Source organism: Hipposideros armiger, unplaced genomic scaffold (genome assembly GCF_001890085.2).
Source record: "Hipposideros armiger isolate ML-2016 unplaced genomic scaffold, ASM189008v1 scaffold_498, whole genome shotgun sequence".
In the NCBI taxonomy this organism is placed as follows: Eukaryota; Metazoa; Chordata; class Mammalia; order Chiroptera; family Hipposideridae; genus Hipposideros; species Hipposideros armiger.
This window is the reverse complement of record NW_017731848.1, coordinates 528,722-550,078: the sequence shown is the minus strand read 5'-3', so window position 1 is coordinate 550,078 and position 21,357 is coordinate 528,722. Positions and strand designations below refer to the sequence as shown.

The 21,357-nt window shown below is 41.4% G+C and overlaps 1 protein-coding gene across 4 annotated transcripts in view; it reads right to left on the bottom strand.

The window, feature by feature from the left end:
- Positions 1-21,357, bottom strand: part of FNIP2 (folliculin interacting protein 2) — a 137,074-nt gene that overhangs the window by 87,016 nt on the left and 28,701 nt on the right. For 2 of the 4 annotated variants that reach the window (XM_019667511.1, XM_019667513.1), the window contains exon 1: positions 1,119-1,806. The exons of the other annotated variants lie outside the window; for them this stretch is intronic. In XM_019667511.1, coding sequence (XP_019523056.1) covers positions 1,119-1,294 — 176 coding nt within the window. In that variant the 5' untranslated portion in view covers positions 1,295-1,806. Of the gene's footprint in view, positions 1-1,118; positions 1,807-21,357 lie in introns of those variants that run through there. 4 annotated transcript variants of the gene reach the window in all.

The window sequence follows — 21,357 nt, the reverse complement described above, 5'->3', positions numbered from 1 at the left end:
GACACTCAAATGTATTTTTCTAATGTACCACCTCATTCATACCTCTTCCTCTACAAATATCTCTCTTTAATTGAGCGGAAAGCATGTGACCCAACACCCATAAAATGATTTCCACACTTCTCCCTAACTCTCCAATCTGCTGGCTCTTATACTGGAGTGGACATTTTATTCCATTGCTACTAAAGAAAGAAGACTTTCATATGACAGAAACTATACCCTGATTATTTTTAATCAACCAAGAAATATATTTATGGGATAAGGAATTTATGGGACATGTTAATTTTGAGAAAACATCTATAAAGAAAAATATAACATTTAAGTGAATTTAGGACCTTACTTTTATACTAATTGCAAGAATCAGAGCTTAACCTTTGGCTCTCCTTACTATGGATCTACAAAGGATTTTGGAGTGAAATGTAATTCTCAGGATTTTTCCTTTTCATTGACATGCAATAAAATTCTTCACAAAGAATGTTTAAATTAAGAGCTACTACTAATAAAATTAATGAATTCTTCCAAAATGAATGAAATAATCACCCTAAAAGAATATAGCAAGTATGTTATTCTTTTTAGATAAGTTCCATTATTAAAATTAGTTTACCATAATACCATCTGTCCCAAGAACAGGGTTTTCTAGAAGAGGAAGACTGGGCTCTCCCTCACCACCATGCCTCCGACCAGAAAAGCACAACCACCCACCCACCCACCGTTCAAACTAAGCAAGAACTCCCAATCCTGTGCCTGTGTACCAACTGTCGTGGTACCTCTGGACTGCAACTCTTTTTCCTGTTGCACCGCGAATAGCATAGAGTTCAAGCTGCAACACAGGACAAGGATGTAACTATTTCTTGCAAGCTGGCCCCAGCCAGAGGTAGTGAAAAGTTAAGAAGAAAGCAGATGGGTGGTAGAATAAAAATGGTCACAAAAATATACCCATGCCCATACCTTTTCTACAAAGAAATGGACTTATGTCTGCACATCCACCAACCACCCCATGTCTCCTGCTTAGAGTACTCTCGAAAAACAATTTTCAGATCAATACAATTTCATCTGCTTGGTACACACTAAATTAAATAAAAAATTCGCTTGGATTTTGAAACAGAACTAAAGTTCCAAACCTGTTGTCGAGTTCTGTGTGATCAGTGCCCCTTCCTACTCCAGCGCCTTTCCGAAGCTTTGTGCATAAACTTGTCTTGCAAGTCCTCCCAGCACCAGAAACAGCATCGCTGACAGAACTGGCTGAGTCCTGCCGGCCCCCCAGCCAGTGTGTGGTCTTCGCTGTGCCGCCACACATCTCCTGAGCTGTTTAACCGTCTTCCGGTTTATCCTGACTATCAACATGGACTTGGATACAAATGTTGAAGATCCCCTATTGTTTGAGGATATTCTGCAAGGACCAGCTGCCCCAAATGATCGCTGCACTCCCTATACAGTAGGTGAGACAAGTTACTCAGCAGCAGCCTATGAATTTCCTCTTTTGAAAGTTTTTTTTTTCTTTTCAAAGGAAAAAAAGGAACATTCATTTGTTACGTAAATTAAGCTCCCCGATGACTTAGGAAGTCAGATGCATCCATCATGTTATAAAACATCTCAGCAAACCCATTCTAAACAGACAAGTCCAAATGCCACTTCCTACTTTTGCTCCTAAGTTTGTATTCCAGTTAGCAAAACAAAAAGCACTGAGCAGGTTGAGCAGCTTGGCCTGACTCACTCCATCTGCGCTCTTCTGTGGGCGATTATGCAGTAGTCAAACAGCTGGTCACAAGACCTATTCCTTTGGCTCTGGGCAAAGGCAGCGACTTGCCTTTAGCTGCAAGGTTGTTCTGACATTGGCCACACCACCCTCTTAATGGCCCTCATGTGAGCAAGTGTCAGCTGACAGGACTTACTCTGCAACCTTGCAAACTCCGCCCATGGCAAATGAGAGAGATGGTTACCCACAACAGACAAATGTAGGGTTCAATGTATAGGAAATGACCTGGGGAGGGAGGAGTGGGGACACATCCTTGCTTTAATACCAAACACATGTATTAAACTAATATGTGTGTGTGTGTGTGTGTGTGTATGTTAGTAAGAAAAATAAGAATAAGTGAGAAGCTATAAACCCTCAAAAACTTACACTGAATTCCTGACTCCTGGGCATATTCAAGCTGAGAAAGCCCTGAACTACAAGAACCCAAGGACAAAAGCAGTTCAATTTTGACTTCTTACATTCATATACTTCATCTGTAAAATGAGAATAATGTTATAGAACCAACAGGATTTTTCCATGGTATTGTGAGTTCACAGAAAAAATATCTTTTCTTTTTAGGAGAAATAAAAAGCATAGGTCCCTAAAACACAGGTCAAATCTTGATACAAAAACTACAAAGGATTGGTCCCAATTCCTTTTCCTCTTCCTCCTCATCCTCGAATTTGGCTGAAGAAAATCTTAACAGATTCCTAAAATCTGATGAACCTTGGCTGAGTCTTTAGTTTCACAAGGTTTAAAATGTACGTATCTTTATATACATGGCAGCCATTTATTTCAGTCACAAGTGTGCGAAAAATCTCATGATAGCATAACAGAGGTCTCAATTACTACCTTAAGACTTTATTACATATGTGATCCTAAAGTTCCTCTGTAACAAACCCCAAAGACTGTAAATATATCCTCCTCTGAGAAATAAAGGTCACAACAGACCTACCGCAGTGACTACACTTCTCTGAGGCATGTGTCGAGTTGGTAGTGGCGTGGCAGAACCAGGTTAGGAGGATGAGTCCATTCTTCCCCAGGAAGCGGGAACGCATGTTAAACTCAGAGCTTCACTGCATGGCCATGGTGCATCATGGGTTCTCCTTTTTTTCCTCCTGAACTGTCTTTAAAATCCCTTTCTCTTTTTAACAGAAAACTAGGAGGTCACTATGCAAGCACTCAGACCTTCCCGTATTGGGCACAGGGCGGCTCAGCGAGCAATGGCTGGCAGTGGAGCTGTTGCCACCACCAGATGCACTGAACCAGTGGCCCAAAGAGGTCCTAGGTCAGTGTCTCCAAGTCACCTAGGGTTTATCTCTTCTACAATCATAGGAGAAATGCAAGTGCAGTTCAGTGCTGATGGGGAGGGAGCTTTAAAAATGACAAAGTAACTGAATTTTATAAATGATGTAGAGGAAACACTGGGGGAACACATCCCAGTTTTATGTATAAAAATGAATTTTAGTTTCAAAACTTCAAACTCTAAAAGATATTTTTCTAGGACTTGATGAAAGGGCATGAAACCCTCTTTTGAAATATGTATTCTGTATACATTTATCGAATAGTTAGCCACAAAGCTGTTCAATAATTCTGATATTTTTACATTTTCCAAGGGCTTTCAATACTACTATAAAAACCAAGTTTTATCCCCTATCCAGGTGATGAAAATATTTTAAATGACCAGAATAATGGGAAGTGAAAATGACAACATGGTTACAAAGGACAGCTGGATGAAATAAGGATCAAACTGCACTGGGGGAAAATTCTCTTAAACAGGAACCGAGTGGCACAGGAAACTCGAACCCCTTCCGTGTGTTTCTTCATTCAGGCAGCCATCTTTAACTCAACCCTCACTATGTGCCAGTCACTTTCTCCCTCAACTCAGTCAGCACACCTTTCAGCCACCATTTCCTTGGCAGGGTGACGCTAAAACTTTAGCATGCTTATAAACACAACTCGCTGGGCTTACTCCCAGGCTTTCAGCCTCAGCATTTCTGGGTGGAGTCTGAGAATTCACATGTCTAACAAGTTCCCAGGGTGCTGCTGCTGCCGGCCTGGGAACCTTACATTTGAGAACTACTTCCCTTCCTCTGTCATAATTCCATCTTCCTCATGAAGCCTCCCTAGGCTGGAAGATTTTTTTTCTCTCTTGAATTCCTCTATAGTTTTTTTAAGCCACACTTTTAACACTTAACACATAATTGTTTTGCAATAGAGTAGTGTACATGTCTTATGATCCTAACTAGATCATACATTCTTTGAGTATAAAAACTGGGTCTTGACATTCATCTTTGTACTCATACAAGTCTTACACAGATACCCAACAGATAACATTTTGATTGGTTTAATGCCACTGAGTATTTACATTAAAACTATGATATGAATCTACTGCCACAAACAGTGGGCTGCTTTGTGCATGGACTCTGATCAGGAGGGTGTTTGTGCTCAAACACACACACTTCCTCTTTCTCTCATTTACTGTGAAGGGGAGCAGAGTTTGCTACCCCAACATGTGCCTTTTGGGGGTACTGGTTATTTTAAGCTGGTTATTTTTAAGAACTAAAAGATTCAAGAAGAGCCTTTTACCTCTCCCTTACCTGCTTAAAGGAATTCAGATAGAAAACCCTGCTTAAAGGAAGGGAGCTATCACTTTAACATAATATGAACTAAGTGTGGCACATGGGGAGGAAACCTCGCAAAGTCTATTGACTCCCTTCTGCGTCTACTCTTTCTGGGTGGCTGGCAAGAATTTGTTGACCAAATGTTTGCGCCTTCTAATCTACCTGTGAATTGCCTACCTTCTCTTTGAAATTCAAACCTCTACTCACTCACCCCACTTTCTCCTTAGCTGAAGATGGTACATAAGTTTCAACTCTCTGCTTTATCCTCAGGTCCCATAGTCTCATGGAACCCTCATATGTACATACATAATGAACTTGGTTATTTTCTTGTTAATCTGTCTCATGTCAATTTGATTACTAGACCATCCAGAAGAACTAGAAATAAAAAAGTGGGAAAATTTTTCCCTCCCTCACAAGTATAACAAAAATGTATCACTGTCTATAAACCTACTCATGGCAAAGCTATTTTCTTCACCCAGTTCAGCCGTGTTTACACATTTAGAAAAGTTCCCGCAACCACTGAGTGGACTGCACCTGCAGCTCAGTATGTTGACTGGCCCTGTTGCTGCCTCCACTGATACCTTCACAATACAGGTGAACTTTATCCAGTGTTGGAAACGAGGACCCGAGAAGTGTGGAAGTGGTATAAATCCACGTATGTAAGAAAAGGAGACAGACTACTGGTTCAACTTTTTAAACTGCATTTGCGCTGCTTCCAACCTCACAGCCCAGGTACTGAGTGGTCCCAGAGAAGAGTGCTAAGTTGCCGAGTCAAGAAATAGCATATCATTTACACCATACAAGACAAATACCTGAACTCAGGAAACCATTTCCAGTCTCCTTTGCCTACGGCCAAATTCTCTAATCAAAAGAATACTGTTTCCTGTGGTGCCCAGACTCCGTCCAAATCCTTCCGGTGCAGCGTTCCAGGGACCCACCTCCAATCCAAGATATTTGGCATTTGAGAAAAACTCCATTCCCATGACTGATTTAGAGTTGGGAGAGTTAAACTCAGGAAAATTTCAAGGTAAGTAAGTATTCATGCAACTCTGCATTCACTTGACTTCAGGCTCTTCAGGTGACAAAAAACAGTGATCACTGTATGTGAGGAAAAATTAACTCAAAAGCCAAGGCTGAAAGAGATGGGTCTGAAGAGAAGAAAAACAGAGGCCTAACATAGTTCCCCAAAAAGAACAGTCTAATTGTTCTTATCTAATGAATCTTTCTATAAAGAGTACTTCTCTGCCTATTCACACTACCTTAATGAGAAAAAAGGAAGGAAAAAAAGGAAAGGAGGCAGTGGCGGGTCATGATCTACTGCCACCACAACGGACCCTCCTCTTACTGGGGGTACAGCAGTCTCCCCATCCACAGGGGATAAATGCCAAGATCCCCAGTGAATGCCTAAAACTGTGCGGTACCAAACCCTATACGTGCTATGTTTTTTCCTATACATACATACCTATGATAAAGTTGTATTTATAAATTAGGCACAGTAAGGGATTAACAATAACTAAAAATAAAACAGAACGATAATGATATAGTGTAATAAAAGTTATGTGAATGTGGTCTCTTTTAAAATACCTTATTACTGTACTCTGTACTCACTCTTCTACTTGTGATGATGTGAGACGATAACAACGCCTACATGCTGAGATGAAGTGACGTGAGTGACACAGGCATTGTGACGTGGCGATAGGCCACTACTGACCTGACGAAAAGTCAGGAGGATCATTGAGCCATGATGATGTCATGTCTTCCATCCACAAATTTAATGCCTTTTCCACCTGAACTAAGCATTTATCACCCACTGTGGCTGTAACTTTTGCAGTGTGAGGTGCGACAGCAAAACGAGCACACATTTTTTTCCTTCTTCACAATTTCACATTAGGTTCATTCTTACTGTAGATCTTAGCAACCTCAGCATATGAGTTTTTCTTTGCTTATAAAATTGAGAACTTTCACCTTTTCACTTAATGGAAGCACTTCTCGGCTTCTCTTTGGCATATTCGAATTGCCAGCATCACTCCTCCGGCACATTGGGGCCATTATTAAGTAAAACAAGAGTTACTTGGACACAAGCATGGCGATACCATGACAGCTCATCTGATAACTGAGAAGGCTGCTAAGTGCCTAACAGTTGGGGAGCGTCCACAGCATAGAGATGCTGGACAAAGGGATGATTCACATCCCAGGTGGGATGGAGCAGAATTCTTATCACGCTCCTCAGAACACAGCATGATTTAAAACTTATATATTGTTTATTTCTGGAATTTTTCATTTAATATATTTGGACCGCTGCTGACTGCAGATAATTGAAACCACGGAAAGCAAGACCGTGGACAAGGGGGGAACTACTGTAATCCCCTCTCTTCCATCATGCCTTTTTCATACACCCATGAGCAACTGATCAAAGCCTTCCTACCAATGGTTTTCAAAGCGTCGTCCCCAGAAGGAGACACAAAAAGGTTATGGGATGCTGGTAAACTACTGTTTCTTGATCTGGGCGATGGTGCTGTCAACATGCAGCAAGCAGAATACATATACTTTTCTGTCAACATATTTTAGTTCAGTACGAAGTTAAAAAAAAGGCGTTCATGCTAGGCTAGAGCAAATGGGCGAAGGTGAAGGAATGAGAAAGCTCTCCCAAAGCAGTGTGATTTAAGGGAATGGGCTTTGCAAACAGATCCAGGTTTAATATCAAATCTGTCAAAACTCGGCTGTTCTCAGAAACATGGCCATGAATAGCTCCAAATACCTAAGCAGCGTCCCAGCTTTAACTACCAGTTCAGTGTGCGATCAGAAAATAACATACCTGCCCCTAATGCCATCTAAACTTATCTGACAAGCTCAGCACTCAGGAAATTTGGCAATATGTACAAACTCAGGCATACAAAGTAGATAATTACTAGCTAGATTTATCAAGGGTTTATTCTCCATGCCAGGCATTGTTCTAATCATGTTTCGTTTAATCACAGGAAGTCAGTAGCACTAACATGTTCTTTTAACAGAGGAGACCGGAGCACAGAAAGGTTAAGGAACTAGTGCAAATAATGTAGCCTGTCGTGGCAGAGGCAGTTTTACGTCCAGGCAGCTCTGCTCACGTCACAGCTCACCACACCACTCATCCCAGTCTATTCTGCCGGGAGGTGCCCATCGGCGCCTGCCCATCTGAGGACTGGTGTGGGAAGAGGTTAAGGAGCAGACAGTTGGGTGTCACTGACTGATAAATTATGTCAATTCCTTTCTCCTACATCTTGAACCCCACACCACTTACAATGTTTAGAGTCACATCATTCAGTCCTCTGTGAGGACAAGGCCCCAGTCACGTGTGCCATGGGTGACTAAGACACCTTGCCATGAACGCTGCCTGCCCCACTCTCTGGTAAACAATCCCTGTGCAGGAGCCAGGCACAGTGGCACCCCACAGGATGTCTGCTCTGCCCTCCTCTCTGACCCTGCCCAGTCCAGCACTGCAGCTGCGGGACAAACTCCTACGCAGAGTGTTTTTTTTATCCATACAAAGCCAGCTGAAATGTACAATAAAATCAACTCGTGTAACTTCATGGACTTAAAATGAGGAACTACCTGGGAGATAATTTAGCTTTCAGATTCAGATCAAAGTTACATGGAAATTCAGGATAATCTATAGTTCCTAATTATAACCCAGATTAATTTCCACTCCCATACGCCCATGCTTTGAAGAGGACCACCGCATTTAGGACCTAGCACGGGAAGGGCACTCAGTAACTGAAAGAATGAATGGATGAGTGGCATGTCTTCATGAAATCTGTGAAACACAGAAAACAATTCTTATGTTATAAAGTTAAATAAAAAGAACAGAATACAAAATTGTATATGCACTTTGATACAAGTGTGCTTTTTAAAAAATCACTGTAGAAAAAAGAACTCGAAAGAAATATCAGCATGTCTGAGAAGGGAGACTAAGAATGCTTTTCCTTTTATTCTTCTCTGTTTGCCATTTTTCAACAATATGTATGCATTATTTACAAACAACGGGTAAAACTATGTTTTAAAGTTCATGTAGCCAAACCAGTAACAATCATTTGATTTCTTTATTCTATAACATTCTGCAGGCTTTATTGTAAGGAAATTGTCAGAGTCAAAAGAATTTCAGACAGTGGAAGGGAAAAGCAAAGCACTCACCCTGTCCGAGTGCAGTTCTACTCACTGTTTTTCCTTCACCGGAATTGCTATCATTAATATTTATATAAGCCAGTAAAAGTATATAGCAGCAGTTACATACTCTTTTAAAATAGCTAACTAAAAACAAAACTTCCCAATTTCCCTTTATTTGGAGACTTAGTTTAGTACCTAGCAGCAATAAATACACACAACAATGAGGGGATTTTAAGCCACACACATTATATTTTTATTGGAAAAGTGCTATTCAAAGCGTATCTAACCAAGTACCAACATGCTGACAATAGAGATAAGGAAAAGAAAGATGAGACTCCAGGAGATCCCTAACCTAATAAATGAAACAGCGGCCCTGATAATGAGAGTTACAATAAAACTGTGGCTGTAGCTATTTCATATCTAACCTTTAACAAGGAAAATGAGGTGGCCAGGCCAGGCCTGCTAAGTCAAGGTTGTAAGGCTCTATAGCGTAGCTCTCTACCCATAAGAAGAGGCGCTGCTTATCTTTTTTCTCAGTGAAATCATTCACCCTTTCTGGAATCAGCTAGATAACCAGCCATTTAAATAAAAATTTTCATCTTTTTTTTTAAGGTTCAATATCAAACCTCAGTCTATAATCCTTTTTCCCTATGTATGGTTTTTACAACCCATGCCCAAGTTGCACTGCAGTTAATAACAACCACATTGTTCTTTTCAAGACTTCCAAAAGTTAGAAACATATTAGCGACAAAATATTACACAACTTTTAAAGTTGAACTCTGACTTCAAACCAGGCTGTCACTGGCATTTGGACCTTAGCGAAAGTATAACATCAGTAGACCAGATTGGCTTAAGGAGTTGGGAGCTGAGCTGCTGGACTGGGGCCATCATCTCTGGACTCATTCACAGTTCTCCCATTCTCTACAGAGCATGTGACCAGGGCACACAGCTACAAAGTGAAGCACAAGTGGCCTTGAAGAGCTGTTACAGAAATGCCTGTACCACACGCTTACACCTATTTGACCAAAAACGGCTCTGCAGTATTGCCAGTTTTCCGTGCTCCCGCTGTCCTCATCGAAACTGTCATTATTGTTAGCAAGCTGTAGAATTCATAAGAAGCATGTTTCAAAAAATACCTAGGGGAGAACTCTCAGCTATCCCCCATCTCCCTTCTATTTGGATGTACAGCTATGATGTGATTAAATTTTTCGTTGATGCTGTGAAACAGATATAGCGTGGGTTACTCAGTGCAAAGCAGAGCTGCACAGGCTAAGTCACAGCCTAAGCTGTCGGAATTCTGACACCGCAGCTCACCTGCCCAGGCCACACCGGAAGCTCTTCTCCCTTAGCTGAGCACTGAGGCCCTCAGCACTAAGCCTGCTCACTGCTGTGCACGTTCTCATGTGCCTTGTTCCATTCAGGTAAACTATACACCTGAGTCCTACACGAGGCTCGTCTCTGAGTCTTCCTGCAGAAGAGTTCTGTTGTCAAAAGGCAACTCCTTTTCTCTCCTCCTCTCTCTCACACGTATAACAGTTTTAAAAACATTCTTAAGCATTTATAATTTTTTTAACATGTATAACATGGGGCTACAACTATTTCTCTCACAGAGGAATAAATAATTCAAATTACTGTAAATAGCATCACACAAACGATAATTATTATTATTGGAACTATTATAGCCATTGGGATAATTTTGGAACTACTGGGAGTTACTTATTAATCTGTGCTGTAATTAAATAAGCCACCAAATGGGATTAAACAAAATAAAAAGCATCTGACACTTATCTACAAGTTATAAAGATATCTCATTGGTTTTGCAGAATAATTTACAAACCTGCCTTTAAAACACACTATCTAAAGACTTAGGATCCCATTCATTCATTCTTTCAGATATTTGATGCGCCAGGCCCTGTTCAGGATGCTGACGATACAGAGAAAAATGGAATTAGTAAGCTAACCATCTCAAGGCAGATGTGGTGATGGTGCAATGGAGCTGTCAAGTATTCAGGGGGTGGAAGGGGTGGGGCAGTCTCTTACTAGAAGTACTCAGAGTACTAAGATCCTTTCTTCACTCACCACTGGTGATATGAAAGCTGGAGAAGGGGGAAGGCGTTTTATCTGGAACATGTGGCACTCCTGCCACCCTCTTGACCCCTGCCCATGGAGATAGGGCAGCCTATATGACCACTCCCACTGCTACCAGCCTAGTCCAAGCCCCGTATTTTACCAGGACTCTTGCAACAGCCTTCTAACCAGTATCCCATTCATTCCTGGCCTGCCACAATAGAACAGTCAGAATAAAGTTATGAGAGTTATTCAACTAAGTTTGTGTAGAGGTTAGGTTAAGAGAGGGGGTCAGTGACGAAAGATGACGCTTCTCTCCTGTTCTCCTTCAGTGTTGGTTTGACAGGCACCAATAGTGACACTACTGTCATCTAGGTAAAATTAAAAGCTTCTCATGTAATATGTTTATCACTGGCAAATTAAGTAAGAAAGACTCTTAAAGTGCTTTAAGAGGTTAAAGAGCTACACACAGAGACTAAGAAAGCTGCTTGGGAGTGGATAGAAATGAATTTCTGAGAAGAGAAAGCTGGAAATGAAAGCCTGAGAAAAGGGTACTCAGCTCTGAGTCAGCAGGCGCTCATTCCTGAGTCAGTCCCGCATGACAAGGCTGAGTACTAGGAACTCAGGGGCCACCGGCAACCAGACAGCAGTCACCATCAGCAGTGCCTCTGCTGACAGAGGGTGTCATACAGGGAAAAGAACCCAGGACTAGAAGGCAAGTGCTCTCTCTGTTCTGGCCTAGTCATTCACCAGCCACATGCCTCTGGGGAAAGACACTCAGTCTCTCTCAACCTCAGTTTCCTCAGCTGCAAATAAATGGGTGATGACGCTACTCCACTGATCTTGGACGAGTGTTAAAATGGTTAAATGTGAGCATGTGGAAGTCCTTTTGAAGAACTGTCCAGGTCTAGACAAATGTGATGCGGCTTTTTAAAAATATGCATGCATCCAAAAGTACTCACTGTGCTATGTGAGTTGCTAAGTTCATAGTTGACTGTACTGTATTTACACAATATGAAGCCAAGATAAATAACTTTGGTCACAATCACATCTGGCAAATGATAATTTTACCCAAGAAAGTCAGTCGCCTCCCTAACCCCCACACCAAAACACAGCCAATTGTCTGGAAGCTCCAGGCAATTAAGCCCTCTAAAATAAACTCACTGCGCAAACAATAAACTCTAGGACAACTTGGTGCAACAGCTAGAAAATCATATCTATGAAATAATTAGCTTTCATATTAACATATGGCATTCTTTCTTCCAATGATAAATTCCTTTTCCACCTATGTAGCTTCAGTCACACCAATTTCCCTTCTTAAAATCCCCTTCATCTCTCTCTCCAAGTCAAATCCTCTTAAGTTCTTTCAGGATCCAAACCAAGGGCCATCTAACCTGTAAAAAACCCCCCACAGTGGTCCTTTCCTGAAGTTATTTCAACATCTATAATAGGAAGACAGAATGGACTCTCTATACACAATGGCTCTGAAGCACTGTCTGTTATGTTTCTTACAGCTCTGAATCTTCCCAACAGCCATGGTTCAGCTTTTTCCCTCGGCTATGCTGTAGAACCACAATCCCTGTGTCTTACACACTGCAACAGTCATGGTGTCAGGAAGGACGCCATGCACAGTTCCCATATAAGAACACATGTGGAAGCGGTGTTGATTCACAGTAACCTTGAACCTGCATTTCTGTAGCAAATAATTAGCAGATTGTAATGCTTTAGCTACTAGTGTAAGGTGTTACGCTCTCCTCAGGCCCCATGACATACATCAGAACGTTAGAATGCCCCTTACAAACTTAGAAACCAGATGATGAACTTCTTGAGGACATGGACATCACAGCTTTAATTTCTCTAGTATTTCACTTGTGTAGTTAAGCTAACAGTGAAGAGAGAGAAGGCACTTAGTAATTGGTTCTTAACTTAGAACTAACCTCTTTTCTCTCATTATATTCACTAAGGCTATCTCACAAATAGCTTTTCACCTAAGTCCTGGAAACAGTCACTCACCGAGGCAACAAAACCTTATTATACCCTGGCTCAAGGTGACACAGATTCAAATGCTCCTTTGAAAAATAATTACATATTTAAAAATCTGACTGTGTTTGATTAGTCCAAAACACAAGCTAATGCTAACGTTGATATCAATTCTTAAAGGGATTCAGTTATATTTCATCCAGCAGAACTGTCATGAATATTTATTTATTACACGAGGATTTCTAAAGAAAAAGGATATACTTCTTAGGGAGAAGTTTTCTTAGCAGAGAGAATTTGTAGTATTCATAACAGTGTTACTTCTGTTTACAAGAGCTCCATTCAGGTACACTAGCCATTCAACGGCATGACAAATACAACGGGACTTAGCAAGTTGGTCTTTAGTGCCATCTGATAGTCATTTTCAAACCATTCCCTGGTAATTCAAAGGAAGCAATGAAACACCATCTAACAGAAATATGACATGAGCTACATATATAATTTTAAATTTTCTAGCACTCAAATGCAAAACAGGTGAAATCAATTTTAATGATTTTTCATTAACAGAACATATACAAAACCTTATTTCAACATGTAATCAGTATAAAAATATTATTTTAATTCATTTTTCATATTGTCTTTAAAATCCAGTGTGCATTTTACACTTAGAGAACACCTCAATTCAGACTAGTCACATTTCAAGTGCTCGCCAGCAACATGGGGCTAGTGGCTTCCAAACTGGGTAGAACAGCTCTAGAAAACTCTTAAGAAGAATTACAGTGGTGGTGTATCCATTTCCAAACCCCATCACAACGGCCAATGAGACAAGATAGAAAACCTAATGCAGTGGCCAGTGGGAAAGTTTGGAAGGCTAGAATCAGGCTGTCCAGAGGTGTGAATGAAACCTTAAGGAGACTCAAGAGGAAGCTGGCGAACTCCCCACCCCCACGCAAACAGAACTGAGAGGAATCATTACCTCTATTTACCAAACCATATGTATACACATTAACCAGTCCAAATGCCACAGTGAAAATCACATGACTAGGGAACTGAAAATTGAAGGATTACGAGCACAAAGAGATAACAAAGAAAATTCTGGAAGTATAACATCAACCTAGCTCTCTGGGGAGGAAAAAGCATCTCATGACAATTAGTCAACAACACTCCTGAGCAAGTCTTGTCCATTCAATCACTCCTCTCCTCCCCTCCTCTCCCTAATCTAATCAATAAACAATCGTGTTGATTCTTCCTCCATGTCCTTCCCATGGTACAAAGGGGGTGGGGCTTGTACAACAAAAAAAGTACATTGTGTTCTGTGCAGTGAAGCACTTGACCACTCATTTGATATTTTGCTTTAGGCCGCTATACCCGCTTTTACACCTGGATCATGTCTCAGGGCTCTTGGAGTCTGTGGAAAGATGCACACAGCTGCACTCAAGTGGGCAATAAAACGGTCTTCGTTAGCTCTCTGGGCCCTTTGATCTATCAGTAGATCGTCCCTTGAGCCCAAGGTTCCTGTGAATGGTTGATCCAACAACCAGTGTGTTACTGGGTCCTCTTTCACAGCCCTCCTTTCTACCCCACCCATTTCCCAGTATGACCTTGACTACAACCTCCTCCCCTTCAGCTGTCTTAGTCCCTCCAAGCCTGCCCTCCGACTTTACATAGTCTTCCCGTGTCTCCCAGTACCAAACACATTCTGGCCTCACTTCTTTCTCTCTCAAGCCCTATAAAGTAACTGCTTCGATTCCCAGCTGCATCAGTCCTTCAGTTGGAACAGCCCTCAGCACGCACTCTCAGGTCAGCTGACCATTCACCTTCTCCAGCTCAGGCTGCTGAGTGCTGCACAGTACTTCCACTGGACCATCGAGTCTCATTCTTCACAATGCTCATGTTCCATGAAGTCTGTGAAAACTGAATTAGTGAATAACGGACCATTGCTTTTAGGGGAACTAGAGGTAGGTTCCTGCGAGTCTCTGGCCACAACATTTTCATCAACTGATGAATACTTAACCATGTTTTATGTGTGTTTCTGTTTAAAGACACTTTAATATATACATTGCTGCTTCAAAACGTTGAAATTGCAGCCAACGGTACTATAACTCTTGCCTGAACGAAGCTTAATACATATTTCTTCATAAGGCACATCACAGCACTCTTGCCTTAGGAATACTAGACTTTAGCACTATACTTGGGGGCCTTCTTAAACAGCAAAATCACCAACAAAAAGCACAAAAATGCAAAACAAACAAACAAAAAACCCCACCCACCTCAACACCAAAGACTATGAAAAGGACACTGTGTACAGTATGAGAGCTGATATAAGAAGGCAGAGTGTTGCCTTGTTTGACCTGAGCAGGGAACGTGCACATCCAGAGACTTCAATATTTTGCCCATCTGCCCATGTCTGAATGACCATAAAAGCATCACAAGCTTTGATCTTAGGGTGATAAACAAATGTTAATGAGGAGCTAATTCGTAAACATGGAATCCACAAATAATGAGGACTGACTGTACTTAGTACCTGACGGTTTTCTGTGACCATTTTCTCTATTAAACTATAAGCCCCCTGAAAGCAAATCATGTGTTAGTCCTCTATTTGTTCCCAGAAACTAGCACAGCGCTTGGCATATAGAAGGCACTCAACAAATGTTTGTTAACCCACATTCACCTCTGCTTCCTATGGGCAAAAGTTCTGCTTCTTCTAGTCTAAGACAAAGACTAGACAGACCCTGATCTCTGGGTCTCATTGTCTCTCACCTGCTCAGGGAAACTGCTCCATCAGCTGCCCCACCGCCTCCACCTTTTACTTACTTTCAACCCTTCTGTCTGTGGAATGTAATGCACTCAAGATTACTGATTTATAGAACCCTCATTTTTTATTCTACACAATGCAGAGAACGTGTGGGAAATGAAACACACAGGGTCGTTACTAGCAGTCCATATTGACCGCCGGGGCAGGGAGGCATTACACTCTGTAAGCCTATGGAAAATAATGACATTCCAAAAGAGAATTTCCTGCATTTTAACAGTGGCTGGTTGTAACTTGTAAAATTCCTAGTATCACAAACATACCAACATGGAAACTCCTAAGGGTTCTCAATGCGGAAGAAACATATAAAGCCTGGAGTATTTGCGGACACTAAAACTAAAACTGACGTTATAGAAGGGCCTGGAAGCAATGCTGCCTGACAGTATTTAGAGAGAAACCACAAATTCTTATCAGAAAATTCCACCTTCTCATTTATTGCTGCCGCCTCCTCCATCCACCTCTCACCCTCAACCCTGTCCATTCCATTGGGTCAGGTTTTCAGAAAACTAGTACACAAACTCTACTTATGATGAACTGATCTTTATTTTTAGAAAATCACCTGCAGATAAAATGGAAAGACAACAAGAATAACAACAGTATGAGCTCAAATATGAAAATGCCTTAAATATATATACTTAGTATCTAACTCTCCAAATGGAACGATAAAAACTTAAGTGAAAGCTTCGAGACCGTAGTCATTTAAACAATGTTTACTGAGCTCTTCTGTGAGTCCTCCTCAGCACTACCTTTCGGTGTACTGTTAGCTCCTATTCTACATATTATGGCAAACAAAATGGACTAGACCTTCATGAACTGAACTGCTCAAGGGAAGATGGATGTACCCTATTCAGATGCTCAATAGATGTTTTTGAACGAAGATTTATTGTAAGGGGTCCTCTAAGTTCATCCGTTTATTTTAGATTTCAGAGTACATGTCAGAAACACTATAAAGGGTGGTCAGAGTACCTGGCCATCTTACAAAAACCAGGTTAACCTATAATGTAGCCATTGTTCTAATAAATAAATGAACTAACTGTTCTTTACAATGTAATGACACCTTTAACATCTTAACTATGAGAAAATGCTTTCCAAGTAGTAAGAGCCTGCTATTTTACATCAGGCACACACATGCCACCCAACCCTGCTCTTTGAGAGGCTCTGGGGGTATGGGGGAATGGCAGGAGACTGCTCAGAAACCAAGAGGATGAGGAGTAGCTGCTGAAGGAAGGTATGGCTTAAAGAAGAGTAATCTGAAGTGGCTGAAACACCATGAACCTCCTGCTCTGGGAAACAGAGGGAGTGGTTCAATGAGGCACCATCACTTCTGGGAAAAACACACTGCTCCAATTTTTTCTGTCTCCACAAAGAAATAAAGGACCAATGACAGGTATGACTGGAGATCAGCACAGGTCTGGTAATCCAGGGCAGCGGTGACAGACGATGGCAGCACCGTCAGAAGCACTGATAAATGCACGAAATTAACTTCCCAGTCAGAGGCATAGTAGAAATGCTCTGAAATTTTTCTTAATTTTCCCTGGATCACAAAGGTCACACCCAGTAGAAGGAAACATAACAAATGGTTAACTGCTTACTTAGCTAACACATCTGAGCAACTTCCTATGAACCTAGCACAGCACTTTGCTCTCACTATCTCATCTAATAGGAATTCTAATTTTAATGTATAGATATGAAATCTGAGATGGAAAGTAATTTCCCCAAAATTACACAGCTAGTAGGAAGAGGTATGGTTCAAATCCAACACCCATATACACACACACACTCTTAACTGCTATGCATCCTGCTTTGCTTTCTTTGGAAAGAAAAAAAAGGCTATATAAACAAACTATAAATACTGCACATTTATACAATGGCTCTATATGGAAAGTGTTTAGAACAGCGCCTATACATGGTCAGTGCCCACTAAATTTTATTATCACTATTCTATTAGGGCAGATTAGATGTAGGAAGGCAGGAGTAAGCTTAAGAAATAGACTTTGTTTTTCAAATTAGACTGCTGTGAAAACCCAGTTTGAGTTAGTTTTTGCTTTTCAGTACCGCCCCCTGAAAATCCAATAGATTCTACAGCAATTAATTGCTAGTGTCCCTCTTTGGTCCACCAAATCTTTAATGGCTTTAACCAGAGAAATCACAGCAGCTCAGCAAATCCCTTCCTCCTTCCCTTCTCCTTAAGGAAGACATTATTTCCACCGTGAACATCCCCACCTGTTGGGTAACTGCCAGGACTGAGCCAAATCACCTCCACTCCTAGAGCAGAAAAAAATTCTCCTTACTTTCAACCAGAAATTATTCCCCTCTTGCATAAGCTTTTCCTTTTACATTGTTTTTGTTCTTGACTAAGAATAGAGCACGTAAGGGGAAAAAGTCAAGTGGCTTCCACTGCTGCATTACCGCCACAGCACACCTGATTGCCAACAAAGCTGGATGCGGGAAATCCTGTGTGTGTTTAGAAAGCTGGGCACGGAGGCCGGGGCAGTCACTAGGTTAAACCCAGATTGTGGTCAACATTAACCGGTGACCCTACGGAGCCCAGCCTTTCTAGGGAGGCTTGTCCACAGGTGCAGCCTCTTCTACACTAAGCACTAATATGTGAGAATGCCAAAGGCTTCCACAAAGAAACCGAGGCTAAAGTAGAAGATGATCTTTTCTATCGCCCTCTCCTAAAATCACCTCCACCAAAAGCCCCAAACAGAAGCTGATCTTCACTACAGGAACGGAAAGCTGAGGTCAAAGACATTATTAAGCTTACAATGAGAGCTAACGGGTCCTTTGCTTATTTATTTATTCACTTACCAAGTACCTATATTCATGCCCAGGGCTCTATTGCAAAGTGAGCAATACAGACATGGCGTGGCCATCCTTGTCCTTGCAGGGAAGTGGCAGAGTCACCCAGAGGCAATGCCAAACCTGCAGGATACGGTGCTAAGTGCAATGGTGAGAATGAGAAAGAGTGGGGCTATCTAGCCCACTGGGGTGTGGAGGCGCTATCAGCAAGGGTTTCCCGCTTTCAGAGTACTCACCACGTACCAGGCACTGTTGTAACTCCCCAAGAACAAACGCATTGAAATCTCATAACCACACCAGGAGGTCGGTACTATTACTCCCAATATGCAAACAAGAAGACAGCAGCACAGAGTAGCTCAGTGGGTCGCACAGCCATGAAGCGATGGTGTCAATCGGAAACCTGAAGCTGGTGCCCGAGCCCACGCCCACGCCCACGCCTAACCACCCCGCTAGGTGGGAGTCAGGAGGTTAAAGGCGGAAGGGAGGGGGCGAGTTCCAACCAAAGACATCGTTATAGGGAAAGCTCAAAATTGTTTGAGGAACCGAGAAAAGTCCACTTTGACTGGGACGAGGAGTGTTAGGGGAAGAGCAAAGAGAAATGAGACACGGAGAGCCATGTGAAGGAGTCTCGAGTTCATTTTTATGTACAGTTTGAGCACCACCACAATGTCAGAAAAGGGCACCAAGCTAATGAAAAGAACACAAAAGTTCAACAGCACACAAAAGAATGCAGACTTATGATCCTTAAGAACCAAAAAATGCATTTTAGCTATGAATTCATAATAGCTTTTAACAAGGGACAAGGGAACTTGCCATTCTCACTGGACTAAAATGTGGCTTGAGGCCCAATGCAGGAATCAAGAGGTCTGTGTCCCAGGTCTGGCCCTACCCATGCGGAAAACTCTCTAGGACCTTGGCCAGTGAGCCTGTTTCCTAGTCTGTAACATAAATATAACTATTTTGGAAAACAAAACCCATATAAGTGCGAGTTATTACAGCTAAGCCCACTTTATCAATTACACATTCTCTGAAATACTGGTCTTGAGCACACAACAGCACACTTAACTAACATGCAGCTCTCACCATAATTTATAGAAAAAAAAACCATGGGGGAAAACTGGCTTGTAGAACTTGTAATTCTCAATTTCAGCAACCTAAACCTTCAGCATGGCTTGTTTCTGCTTTGAAACTGTCACCACTACATTTCACAAGCTAAACAACTCTTTCTTTGTCTTTGATAAGGAAAAGATATGATTCAATTAAGAGGGCCTCTGGCTAACTGCACTCATGGGGGGGGGGGCGAAGGCGGGGGCAGGGAATATTCCTAACTTTCTCAACAACAGCTAAGCACAAGATCCTCCAACCCCTGATGTTCCCCTCCTAGACTACTGGGAGATGCGGCATCCACCTGGAGTCTCAGGTGCTTCTGGCTCAGATGTAAGATTCAAATCACAGGCTTGGGGACTAAAAGAAACCTTAGGGCCTTCATCAGCAAGACTCAGAAAATAATCTCTCCCCCTTGTGTTTCCTATCCTCGGCCCACTAAGAAATTCCCTCATCTACATCAATTAAAATGACAAATGAAAGGTAGCTAGAGCATCAAGAAGAGGAAATCAGACTCACAAGGAGAAGGAAACCCCAGGAGATCAAAATCACAATACCTTTGACTTTGATTAATTTGTCGCTACTTTTTTAGAGAAAAGAGAATCTCACAGCATAAAGGTTGCAGAGGGTGGCTACTGGAATAAAAACCACTGTCAATTCTCAAACCATTTGAGGACAGCCACCATTTATGAGTGAAATAAATATTTTCAAGCCCTCGTCGGTTCACTTAATTCAAAACTGATATGCATCAAGTTCAAATGGGAGGAACTAAATTCCGATAGTCCCTTGAAGCCATAATAGTATATGATTTATGTACTAACAAACTTACTAGTAAATTTAGGATGTATTTTTAAACTATGGCCATGAGAAATCAGAACAAGTATTCCTCTATTCATCTGAATCTCGTCTGCCAAACATTTTTTACTACATGAACTGCATTAGTACACAGATACCTGGTCACTTGTTTTTATGAGGATAAAACAGCGTTGAAGCCAGGAGAATATTTATCTTGGACTGAGTTCTGGATTAGGACCAGAAAACAAAAGTAGGAATAAACAACCATTTCTATTGAAGGAGAAATAAAAACAGAATGGTCTTTCAGTGATGGGTGTGGAGATTGAACTTAACATTTTCATAACTGATCTGAGTGACAGACTGGCCGGGGACAGGGCCATATTTACAAATGGCACTAAATATTTTTACCAGGAAAATGCCCAACTAGAGGGAATACACAGTAAGATCTTTCAGGGTTCTTTGAACAGATAAGTAAGTGGCAAACGAGTTTCAGTTTGGGCAAAGGTCTGGTCAGTTTAGGTAAAGAGAGTGTTCAAGCCATTTTTATGATAGACCAAAGCTCTAAAAAAGGATATTTTTAATAGAATAAGTCACATATTTCTTGGTGGTGAACCTCAGAAATCGAAACTGGAACTGGTATAGAAAAAAATAAAATGATCTATAGAGACGAGTCTCCTGAGGTTAAAAAAAATTATATAACCCTGTAGCTGAAAAGAAAGAACAAAGGGGTAAACATAGAGGCATGAACAGGATTAAAACACTTATTGGTTAAATTCTGAAATACAAACACTGGGAGATGTTCTTAAAGGTACAGAGGCAAGTTTGTGCAAAAATTTTAAAGAAACTTTATATAATGGCTGATAATTTGTATTCCTCTAAGTAGTGGTACTAGCTGAAAATAAACAGCTAGTTTATTTATTTATTTGAACATTTTGTAGCTCCTCTTAATGTACTCAGTGCTATACTATGCACTATAGAGACATAGGTGGTCTGACAATTAAGTTTGCGAACTCATCCTAGAAAAAGTGCTACATAACTCATTGCTGAATATCATTACAGTCACCTTCGAAGTGCTCCCCTTGGGAAGCTATGCACCAACGCCAGGGCCTAGTCCACCCTTCAGAGCAATTCTGGAACTCTTTCTCTGGAATGGCCATCAGAGCTGTTGTCATATTACCCTTGATGCCCTGAATGTCATCAAAATGTCTTCCTTTCAATGTTTCCTTTATCTTTGGGTAAAGAAAGAAGTCATTGGGGGCCAGATCAGGTGAGTAGGGAGGGTGTTCCAATACAGTTATTTGTTT